Source organism: Polyodon spathula, chromosome 1 (genome assembly GCF_017654505.1).
Source record: "Polyodon spathula isolate WHYD16114869_AA chromosome 1, ASM1765450v1, whole genome shotgun sequence".
Lineage (NCBI taxonomy): Eukaryota > Metazoa > Chordata > Actinopteri > Acipenseriformes > Polyodontidae > Polyodon > Polyodon spathula.
This window is the reverse complement of record NC_054534.1, coordinates 47344961-47367636: the sequence shown is the minus strand read 5'-3', so window position 1 is coordinate 47367636 and position 22676 is coordinate 47344961. Positions and strand designations below refer to the sequence as shown.

Genomic DNA, 22676 nt, shown 5'->3' with positions numbered 1-22676 from the left:
GAAATTTTAAAAAATAAATTAAAATGCTAAAGGAAATGTAAAAAAGAAATGTTCCTGAATACCTAAGTAGTGTTACGTTTGTCAAATGCCCTGTCCACTTGCCAGGAAATATTACACCCCACTGCAGACTGTAAATAGAATGTAAAATTATTAAAGCCACAACTGCTTCCTGTGACACTGTGAACATGTTTTCTGATTTCCTGTGCACATGTGTTACAATGGGCGCAGTAGTAGTGCCCACCATAGGGTATCACTGCAAGATTTGTTATTGGCTCGGTTATTCTGTTCCTGAATTCAACAAAGATGGATAAAACAAATCCCCCAAAAAACATTTTATCCAAGTTGTTGTAGCCATATATCTGACTTATTAATAAATTATAACATTTTTGAACAAATTGGTTATTTCAATTTCAAACACTGTATCAGATAAACTATAATTCAGAATTATAAAATAAGCATTAGCTTTCAACAAGAAAATCAATGTGCAAGTGGAGGAGTGTGGGTGGGTCATGTGAGAAGTCCAGACCTAATGAGAAACTACCACCATCTATGGTTGCTATATATATATCTATATCTATATCTATATCTATATCTATATATATATATATCTATATCTATATCTATATATATATATATATATATATATATATATATATATATATATATATATATATATATATATATTATATATATATATATATATATATATAAACTTCTACTGGCGCCAGTATTTAATGGTGCTGGTGCTATATCAGGTGCCCTAATTTGGACCTGTGCCATTACCTTAATATCTCCTAAGTGTGACAACCCAACATGGATTCACAATTTGATTCTTGTACTTTTTATCAATGTCTTCTGTTACTGGTTTGCCTGAAAGTTGTGCAAGGTGTGTGAATTACAATCTCATTGCATCCTGCATAGTTGATAAACAGAGAATAATTTATATGGCATATTATCTGTAAAACAATTGAAGTCAAAATAAAGCACAATTTTAGCAAAATTGCATTTGGTTTTCCATATTTACCATAGGAAATTTACCATGTCTGGCCATACTTACACTATAAATGCACTGTCCTGTAGCATGATTTGAATTTGTTTTTACTATGCTGTATCAAGCTCCAGACTTGCACAGCACTTTACCATGCTTTAAGTTAGCTTTACCACTCCTGCTTTGCTTTTGGCATGGTGTACCGTACTCAGGTTTTATAAAGACAGTACATACCTTTTAAAAAGAATACAGTCTTGACACCCGCAGTGAGATCTGTGAAACATCAAAGCTAATTAGTGTTAACTCAATAACCAACAGCACTAAAGCTTCCACTCTTTTGCGTGCACTTTTAAAACAGATGGCAGGTTACTGAACCATTTCCAGATATTTAATTTCACTGCTTGTAGATATTTTTATCTCCTGTATGAATGAGGCAACATATCAGTTTCATGTACATAATAAAAAGGCTAATAAAATTCTCCTGCAATTTTCTGTTCCGATTGTCAGAAGAACCCTTGTTTAAAACAAGCAGCTAATTAACTCCTACACTTGAAATCTCTGACAAATCCATGAATTCTGTCCTAATGAGAAAATCATTGCGAGACCAATGGAATTCGAGCAAATCCACACCTCGTCTGACAAGTTATGTTAAAGGCTGCTAAGCAAGAGAGCAGCTGAGCTTGTCATTTAAGGGGGTTAGTGAAATACTTCCTTCACAATGGGGTGCTGGCTGACTGGGGCTTTAGCAGCTGTATTTCTCATTGAATTGTGTGCGCTAAAACAAGAGGAACAGGTTAGACTTTATTTTAAAAGAGCGATAGACTCTTACCTGTTAATTAGCATAATAGCATTCTTGTTTTACAAAGCCAAATTTTTCTATACAGAACACTGTAAATTGACTTCCTGTGCTACAGCTCATGGGATCCCACCTGAGTCTTAAAGGTAATGGGACCCCACCTGAATCCTATTACTCTACACATAAGGGAAACCTAGATTGTTGTGGCAGGAAACAGGTGCTTCCCCACTTGGTGAATGTGAAATATATGTCTGGGAAACAAAAGGATCAACAACAAAATAATACTTGGACTTTCACATTTAAACTCACAACGTAGCACATAATGTATACTGACACTTCAATGTATAAACTGTGTAACACGCATTCTTTCTTATTTGACCAGAAGAAATTCAGATTTAAGTACTGGTGAGAAATTCACACCAAATAATGTAAAGGGACAGCCTCACCAACATTCTGTGAATAAGAAAACCCACAGCAGACACTTCTGTGCAAAGGGCCTGCCTCGATCTTTCAATGGCAGATGTCTAGGGACTATGTCAGCTCAATAGCACACTCTAGTGGTTGTGAGAAGTTTCAGCTTCCAAAAAATACAAATCTGGAATCAATAATTTCAAAAAGGTCTTTCCTGGTTTTTTTTTTTTTTGTTTAAAAAAAAAATAATAATAATAATTCAAGTTAACCATTTACCTGCATAGAAAATACTTTCACTAGCAGGTAGAAAACCTTATTAAAGACTTTCATAGCAAATTCATAGCAAACCAAGGTAAGATACAGCAAGTCTTATGCCAGCTCCTAAAAATGAGTCCTCCTTATTAAAAGTGGTAGAACTGTGGTATCTGGAGATGTGTGACATGCACAATACTGAGTTATTTTGATAAGAACATAAGAACATAAGAAAGTTTACAAACGAGAGGAGGCCATTCGGCCCATCTTGCTCGTTTGGTTGTTAGTAGCTTATTGATCCCAGAATCTCGTCCAACAGCTTCTTGAAGGATCCCAGGGTGTCGGCTTCAACAACATTACTGGGGAGTTGATTCCAGACCCTCACGATTCTCTGTGTAAAAGTGCCTCCTATTTTCTGTTCTGAATGTCCCTTTGTCTAATCTCCATTTGTGACCCCTGGTCCTTGTTTCTATTTTCAGGTTAAAAAAGTCCCTTGGGTCGACATTGTCAATACCTTTTAGAATTTGGAGTGTTTGAATTAGGTTGCTTCGTAGTCTTCTTGGTTCAAGACTGAACAGATTCAGTTCTTTTAGCCTGTCTGCATATGATATGCCTTTTAAACCTGTAATAATTCTGGCCGCTCTTCTTTGCACTCTTTCTAGAGCAGCAATATCTTTTTTATAGCGAGGTGACCAGAACTGCACACAATATTCAAGATTAGGTCTAAATGCATTTTACAGTTTTAACATTACTTCCCTTGATTTAAATTCAACACTTTTCACAATGTATCCGAACATCTTGTTAGCCTTTTTTTATAGCTTCCCCACATTGTCTAGATGAAGAGATTTCTGGGTCAACAAAAACTCCTAGGTCTTTTTCATAGATTCCGTCTTCAATTTCAGTATCTCCCATATGATATTTATAATGTATATTTTTATTTCCTGCGTGCAGTACCTTACACTTTTCTCTATTAAATGTCATTTGCCATGTGTCTGCCCAGTTCTGAATCTTGTCTAGATTATTTTGAATGACCTTTGCTGCTACAACAGTGTTTGCCACTCCTCCTATTTTTGTGTCGTCTGTGAATTTAGCAAGTTTGCTTACTATACCAGAATCTAAATCATTAATGTAGATTATGAATAGCAGAGGACCTAATACTGATCCCTGTGGTTACCACACTCCATTCTGAGGTTTCTCCTCTAATCAGTACTTTCTGTTTTCTACATGTTAACCACTCCCTAATCCATGTACATGTGTTTCCTTGAATCCCTACTGCGTTCAGTTTGAGATTAATCTTTTATGCAGGACTTTGTCAAAAGCTTTCTGGAAATCTAAATAAACCATGTCATATGCTTTGCAATTATCCATTATCGATGTTGCATCCTCAAAAAAATCAAGCAGGTTAATTAGACACGATCTCCCTTTCCTAAAACCATGTTGACCATCTCCCAGGATACTGTTACCATATAGGTAATTTTCCATTTTGGATCTTATTATAGTTTCCATAAGTTTGCATATAATAGAAGTCAGGCTTACTGGTCTGTAGTTACTTGGTTCAGTTTTGTTTCCCTTTTTGTGGAACGGTATTACGTTTGCAATTTTCCAGTCTATCGGTACCACCCCTGTGTCAAGAGACTGTTGCATGATCTTGGTTAGTGGTTTGTAAATAACTTCTTTAATTTCTTTGAATACTATTGGGAGGATCTCATCTGGCCCAGGGGATTTGTTTATTTTAAGAACTCCTAGTCCCTTTAACACTTCTGCCTCGGTTATGCTAAAGTTATTTAAAACTGGATAGGAACTGGATGACATGAGGGGCATGTTGTCCGTATCCTCCTTTGTAAAAACTTGTGAAAAATAATAATTTAATATATTTGCTATTTTTTTTTTCTTCATCTACGATTTTGCCATTTGTATCTCTTAGACATTTAACCTCCTCTTTGAATGTTCTCTTGCTGTTGTAATATTGGAAACACATTTTGGAATTGGTTTTAGCCTCCTTAGCAATGTTCATTTCTATTTCTCTCTTGGCCTTTCTAACTTCTTTTTTGACTTGCGTTTGCAGTTCTGTGTACTCTGTGTAACCATTTTGACAATTTAGTTTTACATCTGTTACTTGTTTGTTATCCATAACATATCAAAATAGTTCTGGTAGCGAGTTTTAAAAATGAAGTTGTGCAAAACATTTCTATTTACTACTTTCCTCTGAAGTGTAATAAAAAAAGTATGATATCATCATATGTTATCTTAATCCCTTTTTCCATTTAATGTTTTCTAATCAGGAAAGTATAATAGTGATAATGATGCTGCTGGGTGTGCACTTCAGTAATAATGGAACCCTCATGCTGCTGATTGTGCACTTCAGTAATAATGGAACTCCCTCATGCTGCTGAGTGTGCACTTCAGTAATAATGGAACTCCCTCATGCAAATAGGCAGATTCAAAATATTATTTTGTATGGCATCTCGTTTGATAACTAACATGTTTTATTTTATTTTCTCTAAAGATATATGCAAAAATATAAATGTGACATCCAGCAGTTTCATCACAATTGGTAAAGGGGTACTCTAGATATATGCAAGATGTGAAAGTGTGACACACTTGTGACATCTGTCTCCATGGAGAGATGCACCTTCTGCATTAACAAGCAGTTTAAGAGAACAATTTAACTTGAGACAAGAAAAAGTGAGGTTTCTTTAACTTGCTAGTTTACCATCAGCCAATGGATATATTCACTAAAACAAGATGTTCTTAAAAATATCACAAATAAAAATAACTTCTTTATTGATTTATTTTTTTACTTGCTATAATGTTTTCAGGCTAAAGCCGTGTTTTTTTTTTTTTTTAAATCTCGGTTTGTTTGAGTCGTGACCTTGATGACAGACTGTAAAGAATGGTAGAAAGCTGAAAAACTGCTCAAATCCCTCCGTGGAACTGAGGGCAGACCTTTCTTCTTCTGGGATTTGTGCCAGACTGGCTATGAACAGCCCATCTATCGTTTAGCAATAACATTTCATTTGACCTGCTTTATGACCCACTTCAGATTATGAACCAGTCACTGCTAATGCCTTCGTGTACCATCAAATGTAAAACAAAAACATATATAAAAAGAAAATAATATTGTGCAACTTGTGAAAAGTAGCCTAGTTGCGCTGCCTGTAACCTAGCATTTTTTTTTTAAAGAAATAGTTAAAAAAAAATCTTCCGATTTGTAGAAATGTCAAAGTTGTTAAAGAGTTGATTGAACAATGACTAGAGGGTGCATTGAGTGTTCAAACAGAAAGTGTTATAGGGCCATCATTTGATTAACATTTGGACATTGGATGGACAGTGTACACATGTACAATAGTGCTTTTTGAAATGCAGTACACTAAGGGCTAGTGGACTGGCCAGGATATGTGTGGGGTTAGAACTGAATACTGGAAGCATACCTCTGTGGAAGGATGAGTGTGGTCCGAGTACTCTGTGCTCTGCTGGACTTTAATTCCTGTGCTGTCAAATCAAAGGGCATATTGCTCATAAATGAAATTGCATTGGTCAGCCAAGGTTATGGGTTGTTTTGCAAGTTAGCTTTGGCCCCATAAACCCCCTAGCTACATAATGATCTGTTCAACTCATGCCACTATACCACCAGGCCAAAAATGTTTTTGTTATGTTGGGTGTTTTCTGTCTCTTGATTGAGCACTCAACCTCAACAAGGAAACCTTTCTGTGACCTCAGATCTAATTATTCCTCTCTTCACAACTCTGTTCTTTTTCCCTGGTTGTTTTTGCTTAAAAAGCTTGTCTCTCCACTAAATTAAGAAAGTGAGTGAAATTGATGGCTGGAGTCTTCAGTGTTTATGATGATGAATGGCTTTCACTGCCAAAGCTTTTATTGTCTGTGATATGTAAAGAAAAGAAAATGATTTATAATGACAGATTGTCATGTAGTTTAATACAGTTATAAATCCTGACAATGCTGATAGGCAGGCAGGCAGGCAGGCAGGCAGGCAGGCAGGGGGGGGGGGGGAGGAGGAGGGGGGGGGGGGGGGGGGGGGGGGGGGCAGTGAGAGAGAAAGAGAGAGGGGAAGGATAGGATGAAGGGGAGCTAATGAAGAGCTATTAAGTGAGAATATAGTGATGAGTTGATAGAGAGAGCAAAGGAGGAGGAGGAAGAGAAAAAGCAGGAGTCATTTCTGTGACTTTAACACTACATTAGTTGGTAGAATAATGGTGGGGGTTTTAGAAGCAATTTTTAATGCATACATTAACAAGACCCTGGATTGGCCTTTAGCAGCTTGGTAACAAATGTTGATTAGGTTTAGAGGGTTATAAGAGGAGATTGTCTTTACAGCAGCAGATACATTTTAGTTCCTGTTGGAATTGTTTTTATAACTTTTACACAGTGAAACCAGTTTGCTTGGGGGGGATTCCCTTGCAACTTAATTTGTAAGGAATTATGCATTTTGTATGAATTAAACTATATTTATAAAAATAATGCTAATATTAATAATAGTAGTCCTATGTCTTTTCGTATAAGCTATACAAGCTTCCTTATCCACATGTAATTCTGGGTGTGTAACATCTGACCCCAGCTGCTACCCTCCTGGTTATTGATTTCATATGAACACCTGTAGCGTCACCCACTTCTGGAAGAAATATGCCTCCAACAAGAAGCTGCCTTTGGCACTCGAGCGAGGTCACTACTGGTGGACCTCATTGTCAAGAAGAGTAATCTCACTAACTAAATCATTACAGTGAGGCTTGTGTTACCACTGTTTTATCCAGCTCTAATTAGGTAGGGAAGAGACAGCTGATGTTAATACACTGGGCTTTGATGTTAGCAATAAGCCAAGCAGTGTCACAGCTCAAGAATGCACTATCCTCCTTTTTAAAAAATAATGAATTGGATAACATTTTTTAGCATATGTCTAGGTAGGTGTTATACTACTTCCCCTGCTATGTGCCTGAGGCGTGCAGTAATGTTAGCGTTTGAATGTGTTCAGTTCACAACACCTTGGTCTTGGTATCATGTTTTAATTGTAAATAATACCTGCTGGGGTCTTGTGTTCTAGTGTTCAATGTATATCCTTTAGTAGCTTCAATTGCATCTCAGCAGCTCCCTTCAATGTACAGATGAACATTCCATCTTTTTTAATTTGAAAATCGGTATAGAGCAGGCTGAATGGTTTTCCCACGAGTGGCCTCTCTGGTAGCTCTGACCTTGGATTGGGTGGAAATCAACTTGTATCTAACATAAGCCTATACTATATTATTATCCATATATACATTAGAAAGAAACTTTTATTCAAAATATTTTGAGTTCACAAATTCTATTTCTTGGCTGCCTTAAGCCTAGGAGACACACAAGTGGCGTGGGGCAATACTACTTTGCTTGTTGGACATACATCAACGGTTGTGAAGCGGCGATAAAAAATGTTTGAGCAGCAAAATATCGCTCGCCGAGTGATATTTTGCCATTCTAAAATTCTGCCACTGCGACACTTTTCCGCAACGTAATTTTTTGTAAATGTGTGTTTACTCTAATTGAAATAATAGGTGAGCGATATGTGCGGCATTTTGCCGCTCCCCCTAGCGGTGCCATGCCGCTCATGTGAGACTTTAAGCTCGAGACAGACAGGCGTGGCACAGCACCGCTGGGCATTTTCACGGTGTGGTACCGCTAGTCTGCACCAGGACACACAGGAGCGGTATGCACAATGCAGTACAGTAGTTGTCAGTACCACACCATAGGCTATGTACTTGAGTGTAATTTACATATATGGCCACGTTTTGCATCACCTAGTAGAATATTAGTCTGCAGACAATTTAAAACAACAAACAAAAAAGCATAATTTTGATGTTTTATTTAACATCATGCAGTCTACGAAACTACAAAATGGTATCTCAGAAGTCTACAATAGTAGTGCAGTATTTCATGTTAGATTTCAAAATGTCACATTTTTCAATTTTTGGAAAACTACAATGCCATTTGTAATTTCAATATGTCAACGCAACGTTACTAATTCTGTAGGGTGTGATGCAAAACTTTTGGCCATAGCTGTGATGCCCCCCATGTAGTCTACTAAATAAAAACACTGGTTTGTTTTTCAAAGTAGTTTTTCTGTCATCTATATGCAGGTGTCTGAAATGAGCCATCAGCTTAGCAAGACAATATGCTGCTGGCAGCAAGTAGCCTACTACTAGTGTTAGAAAATATGTCCTTTTACAGCCAGTTATTTAGTAAAAATAGTGAACTACAGAAATAAAAAAGGAAAAACGTGTTGACAGTATCAAATTAGCTACGAGAAGGATTCTTATCAGGAGTGATGTATAAAATACTGACCTGCCTGGCCTTGTATGAAATATAGTAGGGAACAAACACTTTAGGGTGCTTGGACACCTCCGTAGACAACATTTTAATTCATGATTTTTCCTGGCAAGCACGTGTTGTCAGCACTTGGCTGTGATTGGTTAATACACTGACAGTACCACGCGGCAGTCAGAAAAAAAACGCTCTGGTTTCGATTTGATCGGTACCGTCCCGTGCTAATCTGTCCACTGCCATATGAGAGCAATGCCAGCGATACAGGCGGCAAAATACCTCTAGTGCCACACCTCAGTGTTTCAGTTAGTATTTTGTTTGGCTAAAATGAATACTATTTTGAAAATCTATTTATTCTAAATCAGTGGTAATATTTGTTTGTGGGGTCACCAACAAAATGAAAACATCCATTGAAGCAATTTGCCACAAGTAATGAATTGTTACCGGAAAGCGTTTAATCAAATAAACCCTTGCCCAAGTCTTTTTGTAATTGCTTTTATGTGTACACTGAGAGAATGTAAACGAGCCAACCAGCAGTGAAATGTGAAGATTAAGCTAACTAATTGGGCTCTTGTCCATTGTTACAACAGTGCTTTTCTCCAACAAGTCCTTAGTCCAACACTATTAGACATATGATAATGTATTATTTATAATGACACAATGATACAAATATAAGCTAATGCTTATTATTCTTTGTGTTATTTTGATGTTTAAATAATGACTACTTGGTTCTAAGTTGCATGCTCTCTCAAACATTTTTGGAAACATACTTTACAGAGGTTTAAACAGCCTCTTTGCAAAGGCTTAGAATAGATTAATTACCATCTCATCAGTGTTCAGAAGCTAAGAAAGGCTGAACCTGGTTAGAACATGGATTGGGGACCTCAAGGAAAACAAGGGCCTGCTGGAAGTTATCAGTGGTGTTCACTTCTCTAGAGTGATCCACAGCTCAACCCGTGTCCAGTGTTGGGGAAGTCACTTTTAAAAAAGTAAGATGTTACTTGAGCTAATTACATTAACTTATTATAGGCTGCAGTTTGAAATGTTCTTTTAAGATCCAGCTATTGAACCCCCTTGTTCCCTCTTCTGTTGACATTTTCTAGCAGAGAATAAATGACAAGCACATTTATGTGACATGTAAAAGGTTTGAGTTGCACTGTTGAAATGCCTTGTTATGCATTAGCCACAGTCTTTTTTTTTTAAATTAAATGTTACTAAAAGTAACTTATTATTCACATAAAATGTAATAGGTTACCATATTTAGTTACCTGTCTGAAATAGGAACCATTATAGTTACAAATGAAAAATGTAGTCAGATTCCAGTAATGCTTTACTCCCTAATACTGCCAGTGTCCCAGCAAATTGCTAGGAACCCTGCTGCAGGAAGTGCCGTTAGACTTTTAGATTAGACTAACTGACTACCATGTGGACCCCTATAAAATCCATGACAGATCACTAAGACTTGGCTAGACCAGGGGTCCAACCCTGGTCCTGAAGGGCTAGTGTCCATCCTGGGTTTTGTTCTAACTGTACACTTCTAATAAGCACTTAATTGGTCCAATTAAGTAATTTAGGGTACAGTTGTAACAAAAACCAGGAGAGGGACACCAGCCCTCCAGGACCATACCTTCTGTGGCAGGGCAGAAGCCCTGCAGGTGTAAATAGGGTGGATTTGTGAAGTTTGGCAGGGATGGGGTTAATTTCACCCCTGCCAGAATCCACATGGGGAATGTGGCTGGGGCCTTGATTGAATGATTGATGGTTAATCAAGCCCCAGCCAGAAGCTTGGTTTGTTGGGTGAGTTTTGGAGAATAGTCAGTGAAAGCAAATGCCCAACCTAAACCATACTGTTTTCTGTAAGCATGTGTTTTGTTTAAACCTTTATTTTGTTACAGTGCTTTGTTCCTGTTTTGTGTGTGTTTTTTTGTTAAAAAGAGTGCAAACAGAAATTTAAACTGCAGCTTTCCGCCTCTGGGTCTCCTCCTGCCGATATAACAACAAATTTGATTTATATAGTGCCTTATTATGGTGCCTACACATCAAGGTGCTTTACACTATTAAAATATATATACAATATCTAAGAGAGAAATAAACAAACCAATCATGAAATCAGGACATAAAACTAATTTGGTTATAAAAGCAAAGAGGTAGTACAGGACAGCTAGAGACGCTCTTCTCAAGGGCCTTAACCAAATGCGAGACTGAACAAATAAGTCTTAAGACCTTTTTTTAAACCGATCAACTGACTGGCAGTTCCTGATGTCGGCGGGGAGGTCATTTCATAGCACTGGAGCCAGGTGGCTAAAGGAACGACCATGAGACCAACCCGTTTCACATCAGGAACAACCAGCCTGCCTGCCTGGGAGGATTTAAGGATACGAACCAGCTGATAAGGACAAAGTAATTCAGTGAGGTAAGCAGGCCCAGTACCATTGGGTGAGCTTTAAGTCAAGAGAAGTAGTTTAAAAGAGCTTCGATACTTGATGGGAAGTCAGTGAAGTTTAACCAGAACTGGTGTAATTGATGGTACTTTTTCATACCAGTCAAGATTCTGGCAGCTGCATTCTGAACTATTTATAATCTATCAATTTGCTTTGGACGGAAGGCCTGCAAATAGGGAGTTACAATAATCAAGCCTAGAGGTTACAAATGCATGGATCAAAATCTCAGCATCAGTGAGAGAAAACTTTGAACTTTGGTAATCTTCCATAAATGGGGGGAAAAAAAGAGGATTTGACAACAGAAGAAATATATGCCTCAAAAGACACTGTGGCATTTAAGTATTCCCTAAGTCTCTTTATAGAAGCTGAAGGCTGCATTAGATAGTTAGCATAACTAAACTGAAAAAAGTGAGAGATTTCAATTACGTTTTATAGTCAGTAAGCAGAAGTTCAGTTTTACTGGCATTTAGCTTCTAAAAATTAGTAGACATACAAGATTCAGTGTCTGCAACACATTGGTAAAGTAATATATCATAAGAAATGTTAGTATTCCATTTGAGATCTAGCTGTATGTCATCTGCATATGAATGACACTGAACACTGTCTACATATGAATAACACTAAAATATTGTGTCTACATATGAATGACACTGAACACTGTGTCTACATATGAATGACACTGAACACTGTCTACATATGAATGACACTGAACACTGAGTCTACATATGAATGACACTGAACACTGTGTCTACATATGAATGACACTGAACACTGTGTCTACGGATGAGCTCACCCAGGGGCAACATGTAGATGTTATAGAGCAGTGGGCCCAAAACCTGAGCCCTGGTGGACACCAGAATTGGCATCCAAGTGAACTAGTGGAAATTGACCAAATTTAACTTACTGTGATTGTCCCGACCAGATAAGACACAAAGAGGGTGCACATAAGTCACAATTTAACAAGAGGCCATTTAAGACACAAACTAAAGCCGTATCAGTGCTGTGATTAGGCCTGAAGCCAGATTGGAAGAGCTCTGATATGCTGTTTAGTAGTAAGATGTTCTGGAATCCAGGTGCATGCATTTCCTTGAATCCCTACTGTGTTCAATTTGAGAATTTATCTTTTATGTGGGACTTTGTCAAAAGCTTTCTGGAAATCTAAGCAAACCATGTCATATGCTTTGCAATTATCCTTTGTGAATGTTGCATCCTCAAAAAAATCAAGCAGGTTAGTCAGACATGATCTCCCTTTCCTAAAACCATGCTGACTGTCTCCCAGGATACTGTTACAATATAGGTAATTTTCCATTTTGGATCTTATTGTAGTTTCCATAAGTTCACCTATAATAGACGTCAAGCTTATTGGTCTGTAGTTACCTGGTTCGGTTTTGTTTCCCTTTTTGTGGATCGGTATTACGTTTGCAATTCTCTAATCTGTCGGTACAACCCCTGTGTCAAGAGACCGTTGCATGACCTTGGGTAGTGGTTTGTAAATGACTTCTTTCATCTCTTTGTTGTTGTTCCTGCCATTAACCAACCAGCTGCTTCCCATATTAACAGACTTGCTTTAACCCAGAAGGCACTTTTGAGGTAAAGTGACTCAGGGAGTACAAACAGATAACCCGAGAAGAAGGCATAGAAAGTGCAAGCTTCCTTTAATCTGATATCATATTCTAAAATTAAATACATGTGTTCTATAATGTGTACTTTTTAAAACTGCACTACTGAGCTCAGTGTAGCTAATGGAAGTGCCAAACAGGTCAGCTACAGTTACTTAAACTTTTATACAGTAATATGTTATTTTGCCAGTGGGGCTTTGGTTATTTATGAAGCACTGTGAAAGCAAATATGTGTTGAGAGTACTAACAAATGTTTTTTCTTTTCAGAAAGAAGTTTAGACAAAATGGCTGGTGCTTGCAGAGGCGTTTGGGAGATGTATAAACAAGTCTATCAGTTTGTGAATGCTCACATTGGTGATTTGTCGGTTTATTCTTCAGGTCGTGATTTAGCAAGCACAACCCTCCCAGGATACCCTCCCCACGTCCCCCCTGCTGGACAGGGAAGCTATTCCACTCCAGCGCTGACAGGAATGGTGTCTGGTGAGTTTTCAAACCCTGCCGCTACATTTAAAAAAGTAGAAAACACTGCACTTGTCTCAAAGCTGAGGGCATCAACCTCGAACAAGCATTCAAAATAATATATATATATATATATATATATATATATATATATATATATATATATATATATATATATATACATATATACATATAACATTTGCAGACAAGCAAAGGCAAAGGAAGGCAAGGCTCATATTGTAGGGAATGCACAGAAAGGGGCTGGAGTAGACTCCATAGTCCAGAGTAATAAGTATGAATGGGAAACATGCTGTTATCATGATATACCGTAGTAAAATATTGAAGGAATTTAATAGGTAACACCACATTTATTCTATTCATGTTTATGTGGTCTGAACAGAGAAAAACTTAGTTTCAGAATGTTGTCGATAACCCCATCCCTTTCAAATAAAAACCTCCTCTCTGTAATTAGCACACAGCTAACACAATAAACCGTAAAGTGGTAATAAACTTAACCAAACCTTTCAGGTCATAACAGTTGTGTTTCAAGATTCTTTAATGTAAGAAAGAAAAAACACCCAGTGAGTCAGGCTCAAACAGCTTAGTGGCTTAGCTGTAATTTAATTCAAATAAGGTAATGTTTAACCACTGGTCATTCATTAAAATAACTGTTGCCACTTCTGTATTAGTAATGCTCTGACAATAGTCCTCTTACCCGCTTTTCATTTCTTCAGGGCTCCCAGTGGGCCAGCTTGTCTCTGGCACTTCCTCCTTCCACTTGTCTGTCAGTTTGACTGTCCTCCCATGAGAGAGGGGGGTGGGTAGAGGGCAAGGACAGGGGGCTTTGGAAAGAGGAACAGGGGGACAGTGAAAGCGGAGATTGTCCAGGATAAAGATGCAGAAAAATATAGTCATTAACAGGACTCAGAAACCCAGCTGTCCTCTATGAACACCGGTAATTTGTTTTTAATGAAAAACATGCAGTGACCCTTAACAAATTAATTAATTCTTAGTCTGTCTATTTGTAATGATCAGAATGTAAGGTACAAGCTGATGGAAGGGGGACAGTGCATCAGGAAAGATTTGTATTTTCTTGGCTTACACCTCCAAGCAAGAAACCAGTGAGAACATGAAAGTGAAGATGTTTATTTTAATATGGCTGCATCTATTTAAAATGTTTCAATTACTAGTACATCTTCCTGCCGGTTTCTAGAAACATTTGGCGGTATAATCATACAGTTCTAAATGGGATCACCAAGGGAGAGTGACAAAAACGTTTCTGTTAGAATTGCGAGTTAAGTTTACAATCCTGACTTTAACTACAGTTATTGAAGTTTTTTCAAATGAATTTACTACATAAATGAAGGAGCAAACATACTGTAGCTTCCCTTACCAATGCTTTACAATGCTATATATGTTTTCCATTGTCTACATGACATTTCATTAGATGCTGTATTCTGAGTTTACTGCCTGACAAACTACCTGTACCTGAAAGCTTTTGAAGTGAAAATAGTTGGACAGATATCATGTCAGAACTATCATTGCCTCCTTATAAACCAATTAGAAGGCGCTACAATAGAATCTAAATTGTCAATTGTAAGCGCTGGCTGAAAACGCAGCTGTCTTGTACATTTTCTTCTATCACATTTCTAAGAGAAACAAAAAAAATCATCAATTTCAGGGAACTGCAGCAGCCACAGTACAAAACCGAGTTTTTTGACTGTGGGATTCTGTAGCCTATATTTCAACGATAGTGGAAGAAAGACTCGTGCGTGAATCTAGAGTCAACATGTTTTTTTTCCTTATGTGTTAAAACACTTGTCATAAAGCGTAAATCACATCTTGAGGATATAATCGCATTAATAGTAGACAGTCTAATACTTAAATTAATTCAGACACATCTCATCTCAAAATCCTTTAAATTGAATACCTCTAAGGGTAGATCATTCTATTTGTAATGACCTTTACATTGTTTATTTTTTTCTAAAACTAATGGATCTAAAGATACACTGTAAGTAAATTATTTTCAGTATGAAAGGCTTTACAAATACTTTTTCACATATATTTAAGTGTCTTCTGAGAAAATAGTAGTTCTGTGGGTGTTTGTTTGCCTACTGATCTAGAGTCTTGTTGAACAACAAAATCAAGTATTCGAATATATAGTTCAAATTATATATATATACACTATATATATATAATAATATATATATCGTCATATATTACTTTAGCAAAAAACACGGAGTCACGGATTGTACTGCTGTTACATCAATAGGGAACTATGATCTAAATTGCACCTAGTGAGGTTTTACTGAATGCCTCCAAAGTAGGTCATTCAAAATTGATTCGAATTTACACTGTAAGTAATTATTTTTATAAAATAAATTAATTTAATTGTGTGTTAGATTTACACGGTGGTAGAAATAGACACAGAGTCTAGAGTGTTGTTTAATCTCAATGAACACAATTGATTATGTCTTATTCCTAGTCGGGTTCTGAATGAATATCTGTCTAACTCTATATTTATTTTTGAAAAATAATTTAAACAATACATCTCGTTTTAAATAGACTGAATATTCCAAACTACCACATAGTCAACCTATATTTAAATCAGAAAGTCTTTTTTTTGTTCTGCAATTCCTTGTCAAAATGTAAGTTTTAAATTCTGAATAACCATATCTGTCATCTAAGTATTTGGTATGCCATCAGTGCAGTTAACCAGGTTATGTTTCTTCGGTGCAAATTAAATGGTACGAAATGATCCTCTTATCTGTGTCTTCAGTTGTTGACAGAGATTTTGTTAACTAATAAATCATACAGACCTATAAAGACAGAGATTAAAAATAAAAAATTAACATGTGCCACATTATCGTTGAATCCTGTATTGTGTGACCTTATAAATTAGAAGGTTACAACCACAACCGAGCTGTTTTGAAAAAGAAAGCTAATTCCAGCATGGTACCGCTACATTTAAAAGATTCCTGCAGCGTGTTATACTAACTGGTTTATTCATTATTATATGAATCAGTTACTGTGGAGCTGGGGGTGGGTGGCACCCGGGCCAATGAAATGAAAAAAAAAAAAAACACAAAAAAATATACAGTCCCTGGCTGGGACGTCTTCGTTCAGCCCCCTTCAGAAACCCCCTCCTACCACACCACTCAAGATACATTTTAAAGCAAATCTCACGCTGGGAAACTGAATTAATTGAGAAACCATAACATTTTCAACAATAACTATGGAAACCTTTTCTAATGACTTTGATTTTGACTGCTTGTGCACACCGCTGCTTATGATGCCTGACATTTTAAAAGAAGCAAGGGGAAAACAAATTTAAAAAGGTGACAAGCATCGAATCCATCTCTAATGCAATGACTGTAGTGCCAGTGGCTAGAAGATTACTTCAAGAAGTTCACAAACTGCTCCGCTTGTATTGCACAATGCCGGAGACCACAGAACTGCGGAAAGGTGCTTTATATCTCTTTGTCACATAAAAAAATATTTATGATCAGAAATGACACAGAACAGATTTAATGACTTGATGTGTGGGTACTGCTATAAGGAACCCCTCGCCTGACAGATACAACCTCAACTGCATCGAAATTTGCACAGAGAATTACAAACAGACAGCGTTTCTTTGGAAAGTGTTTTCACTTTCATTCTATTGTGTTCCAAATAACCATGTTAAGTATTGTAGTGAGTAACCTCTATACAATATTATTTAAATTTCCCATTTAAAATACTTGTCGTTCTATTATATTAACGTTTCACTAGGTAAGTTATTTAAAGTGTAATTTACTATATTTTTGGTTAAATACAAATATAATAAATTCAACATAAAGCAACATAACATACTATTTCAAAGCAGGAATTGTAAAAATAAACTTAAACCAGAATTTACCATCTAATAATGTAATCCAGCCATACTACCTTAAACATGGAGATAGTAGGCTACTATATGGAGAAAATATATGCCCCCCCCCCCCCCCCCCCTTCAAGTGCCGCTCCGCAGCCTTTGTGTCAGCTCGCATCCAGACTTTTCACTGCATTTTTAAATGCTGTACAATTTTGAAGAAATTAACTTGGAAGTAATAACAGAATAAGGGATATCAACCAAAGTTTAAAAAAAAAAAAAAAAAAAAATGATACTATATATATATATATATATATATATATATATATATATATATATATATATATATATATATATATATGTGTGTGTGTGTAAATTATAGTGATAATCTATTATAAAAAGAAAACAGATAGATACATGAATGCACCTCAGGATTGTATTTTGCCTATTATTCATACTGATAAAACAAGGAAGCCGTTACTTTGATCAAGGTAATGTTATTTGCCCCTGTTTTTTTTTTTTCTGTAGTCACAATTTTAAGAAAGTACTAATTATCTATTATGTATTCATGTTTAGCGTGGGTGAAACCTGGGTTAACATTATAACAAAACCGGAGCCCACATTCTCCATGACCAGTGTTCTCTCTAAGCTTTTTAGATACTGAGAAACTTGTCGTTTTCACTGACTGGATAAATTAGCGGTGAGAAACCTTCCACCACACATTAACCCTTTTAATATATTTTTGTTGCATTATACAATTTTAAAACAATATTCCAACACAAGCATCACAACAATTTTACAATTTACTTTAAATTTAAACAAGACATTTATTGTGGCTCTGCCTCTGATTTTGAACCATCCTCTGATCCTATGCAGCCCTCTCAGTTGTTATCGTAGATATAGACTGCGTGCTTAACTGGTGGCCTGCATAAAATTGTGTTATACTACTGCATAAAACACTGGCATCTGCACTGCCTTCAATTGTAACCATCTTTAGGGCTACTAATTGTTCCATTCTTGGGAATACCAAATTCTGTTTTTTTAAAATGGCCAATTCCATTTGTTCCCAATTTTTATCAACATATTAGTAAGTATGGCATTTGAACATAAACATAATGTTGCTAGTTAAAATAAGTACATTTAATAAATATTACCACAATTCTTTTTTTTTCTTTTTCAATCAGACTCTTGTTGATGTAATAGCAAGTAAAGCACCTGAAGACACTTCAAACCTGTCATAATGTTTACAGACATCACTTGGCTCATTGGTGGCATTAAAGTAAGCAGGAAAACCTAATAATTATATTACAACAGTTCAGAAAACCAAATGTCCAGCACAGTTGTGAGAATCATATTTACAGTCTTCCACTAACACAGTAGTTCAGTCTACAAATAAAGGGGTTTTGAAAAGACCTGTTTAGCTTATTGCTCTCGTTTACAATAACAATAAAACATCTGAAACAGTTCAGTAACAGTCCAGCAATGTCATGTGAGAGTAATCCTATGGACAGTACGTCACACAATTAAGTTTAGCGTTTTACTGGCATTATAATAATAACCAGGATAAAATATGAATCACTGATGAAGGCGTGTTGACTGACTCCTTGTTCTAAAACAGGTTGACTGCTGTGCATTACCCGATTGTAATTTAAATAGCTCCCCTTTTAATGTAAACGCATAATTAATCCTCTCAATTTTTTCATTCCTAGTTCTGCAGTGATATTTGAAAGCTTTAAAAAGAGGCGTGTCCCCAGACAGAATGTCTTTATGAAACCAACAGCTTGTCCTGTTGTGACTACATCTTCTGCACCAGGGCTTCTCGACCCCTGTACTGGGGAACCCGTGTCTGCTGATTTTCATTCCAAACAGACTCCCACTTACTTAACTAGACCCTTAATTGAACTGATGAATTAGACCTTGTTACTTGTTTTCAGCTTTTGAACAGTTCCATATTTCAGTTACTTATAAAATGTTATAGCTAACTTGAACTGCAAATGTTCAAGAGCTGAAAACAAGTAAAAAGGGGTCTAATTAAGCAAATTATCAGTTCAATTACAGGTATTGTTGGGGTTTAAAATGGCTAATTAGAGCTTTATTAAAGGCAGGTAGCATGGAAAGAAATAAACTAAACAATGAAATACACAATTAATTTATTGTACTTGGGGAAAGGTCTGCCTTGAGTGCAGTATCTTAGGTTTTAGTACCATATGTCTTAGTTTTTCAGCATAGAATGCAGTGCATTCCCATTATTACCGTCTTATTTGCTTGCTTATCCTCTGCGTGTTTACGACTGGCATTAGGATATTTAATGGTATTAACTCGTACATTATCGCGAGAATTACAGCAAAACTTTAAGAATACTATTGCACCATCCTCATATAGACAATCAGATTTCTTTTAGCTGTTTTACTGAAGCGTTGCTTTTTTCTTCATTGGTGAAGCCGCCATGTTTAGTTTCATCAGAGACATGGAGTGAATAAGCATGATGAATAAACTCGCAAAGAAAGGGCATGGTATGGCTTCAATTAGTATACACTTAAAGGTGTATTTTCGACTAATGTGGTGATTACATTTTTACCAGTTTCAAAACGCTTGAGGTGATTTCTGAAGTGGTTGGTTTTTAAAAGGTAAATAAAACAAAAACCGTTAAACTGTGAGTATTATGGTTTTTATTTATGTTTACCGGAGTAGTTATACTTCTGAATAATGCATGAAGACTGTGCTTCACTGATTTTAGTATTCGAATATACAACGAGTTAACTGTAGAGTTCATGAGCAGCACCCGCTATAGAGGCAGAATCGCCAGACGCCTGCTTCACCCACCCTGTACCACTAGATTCGCTGGTGCCCGAGCGAGCTCAGCAGTAATGTGACGTGCATTTTTGCTGAGGGAAATCAGAGGATCAGCTGCAAGACAGACACAAATATGCACATGTTAATGCTTTGTAAGAAGGCTCTCAAAATAATAGGTTTACTTCGAGAGGCTAGAGTCTCGATTTTGTTTGGTATTTATTATGCTAATTTGCGAAGGTTGTTGCCAGTTGAAAAATGCGCGTGTTGTAGCATTAGAGGGAACGCTGTCCAGGCAGATTAAATTAGCATTTTATAGACAAAAACGTAAAATCCTGTTAGGTCATTGCCTGTTATCTTAAAAAAAAATACAATGTTGTTAGTTATTTAAAAATGTTACTTTGTTTCTGTAAAATAAACTTAATAGCTTGAAATTGTACCCAACGTTGCGATTTGTGGGTAGTGTGCCACGCTTCCGGTTTCTTGCGATTTTACTGAAAAATTACAGGATTTTGTTGACGTCTGTTTTTACTGATTTTATACACGATTTTTGTCTTTTATTCAATATTTTCCAGGTAGTATTTCTAGGAAATGCACAATATTTTGATTAAAATACTGTTTTATTTTGACTCCGACATTGTAGAAAGCAGCCCTACACTATCAAATAACGTTCAAACTTGGTTCTCCCTCACTTCACGTGATTATGTTGGCAATCAAAGTCTGATTATTGTGGTGATTGTTGGGCTTATTACTAACTTGATCAAAAACTAAACTGGACTACTTACACGAAAATATAATATGTTTAGTGGGTAAGGAATTGGGGAGAAAAAATAAATCCGTTTATGAATATTCAAAAGAAAACTAATGTTTCAAAATATATACAAAAAGCAAAAATAGCAGAAGTGGGTAGGAGGATGCATAGTGCTGCAAATACTGCTGCATTGAGGTACATGTTTGTGCTGACAATAAAAGAACATACTGAAAATTAGCGACAAATTAAACTAAAACAATAAAGTGAACTCGCAACGGAGAGCCTGAGTGTAGTTTTTTTTATTACTACTCAATTGTGCCGTATTACTTGTTTTTCTCGATCATTTTAGCTAAAAGCAGTGTGTGTGTGTCTACATATAAATTTACAGTCGCTACGTTTTTAGCCGTCTTTTAATTGTGCCCTTCCCTCAGGTCTAGCATGTTCTTGGCTGGGTGTAGTCTCCTAATACCTTGTGCCTGGTTGGTTAATAATGTGTTTTACTGCTCTTGTCCAAAGTGTTTTTCAAATGTCATTAGTAGTGAATACTGTTTCAACTAATTTCTTATGACTCATTAATTAAAAATGATCTTGGAGGTATAAAATTCCACCGACCAACAGGTGTTGTAGATCACCATATGGCTGAAATCAGGCAATAAAGCATATACAATTTTTTTTTTTTTTGTTTTTTTTTAATTTTTTTGCAAAAAAACAGGCTCTATATGCTTTAGATGTTCTCACAAACAAAAAGATCAACGTTATACTTTCGTAAGTCGAAACGCATTGTGGGTTTGGTTCGGGAACATTGCGTTGTGCTGGTCTGTGCGGGACACCACATATGTCATATGTTCATAAATTTATAAATGTTATGAGATAAAAAAACATAAATATAACGTTACAAACGTATATTAAATAGAGCTTTGTCGGAACATAATTCATAAGTTTGAAGTCGATCTCATTGCTGGTCTTTATATTTTATTTTCATTTTAGTATCAATTTTTGTTATAAAGAACCTTTATCTATCTGTCCTCAAGTTATCATAATAATAGATAGTCGACGGGTGTGAGACTATGTGTCAGTCCCTTCACTCTGATACGATCGTCAACTAAAGACTTGTAGTATCAAATGTTAACAAGACCTTCGAAATACGGACAAGTCGTTTCACAAAACTATCAGTTTTTTTGCAAGACTTTTGCAAGAGTTTTGTTTACAGTCATAATAAGTACAATTAATTCAGTAGAACTATAATATCAGTTGATTTACTAGATATAATTAGAAAATATACGGTCAATATAAGCTGAGCGTTTAGCTCAGTTCATGAAAAATATCTGTGGTCTGTTCAGGCTCTTTGGGTTAATTCAAGTGGTGGACACTGTAGGCTACTTCCAGTCATGGTGTAAATAGCAACTTAATATGTAACGTATTTAATTAAAATATTCTACTTGCAAGCAGCTGTTTGTACTCTGTTTTGTAAAGTGTTTGTTATCGATACTTTTTTTTTGATCTCCTAAAACCGTTATATAATATAATATTCTGAGTATATATATATAATTTTTGTTATCGATAATCTCTCATATTATATGTGTGAATTATCTAAATGGTACATTGAAATTTACAAATGGTTTGTTCTGTTTGATTTTATTTTTAAACACTGAAACTCAGAATCAATAATTGTAAGGTGACATTCGTTTTATGTTGGGAAATATTTTTATGAAAAATAAACAAATGAAATATCTTGCTTGCATAAGTATTCAACCCCCACACATTAATATTTGGTAGACCCAACTTTCGCTGCTGTAACAGCTTTAAGTCTTTTGGGGTAAGTATGTACCAGCTTTGCACACAGTGTCGGAGTGATTTTGGCCCATTCTTCTTGGCAGATTTGTTCCAGGTTGTTCAGGTTGGGTGGACGACGCTTGTGGACTTTTCAGATAGTGCCACAGATTCTCAATGGGATTGAGATCAGGACTTTGACTGGGCATCCCCACAGCATGATGCTGCCACCACCATACTTCA

General features: G+C 36.3%; 1 protein-coding gene across 3 annotated transcripts in view; it reads left to right on the top strand.

Moving 5' to 3' along the window:
* pax5 (paired box 5) overlaps nt 1-22676 on the top strand; it is a 144808-nt gene that overhangs the window by 81976 nt on the left and 40156 nt on the right. For all 3 annotated transcript variants that reach the window (XM_041256778.1, XM_041256787.1, XM_041256770.1), the window contains exon 8: nt 13192-13293. In XM_041256778.1, the coding sequence (XP_041112712.1) occupies nt 13192-13293 (102 nt within the window). The remainder of the gene's footprint in view (nt 1-13191; nt 13294-22676) is intronic.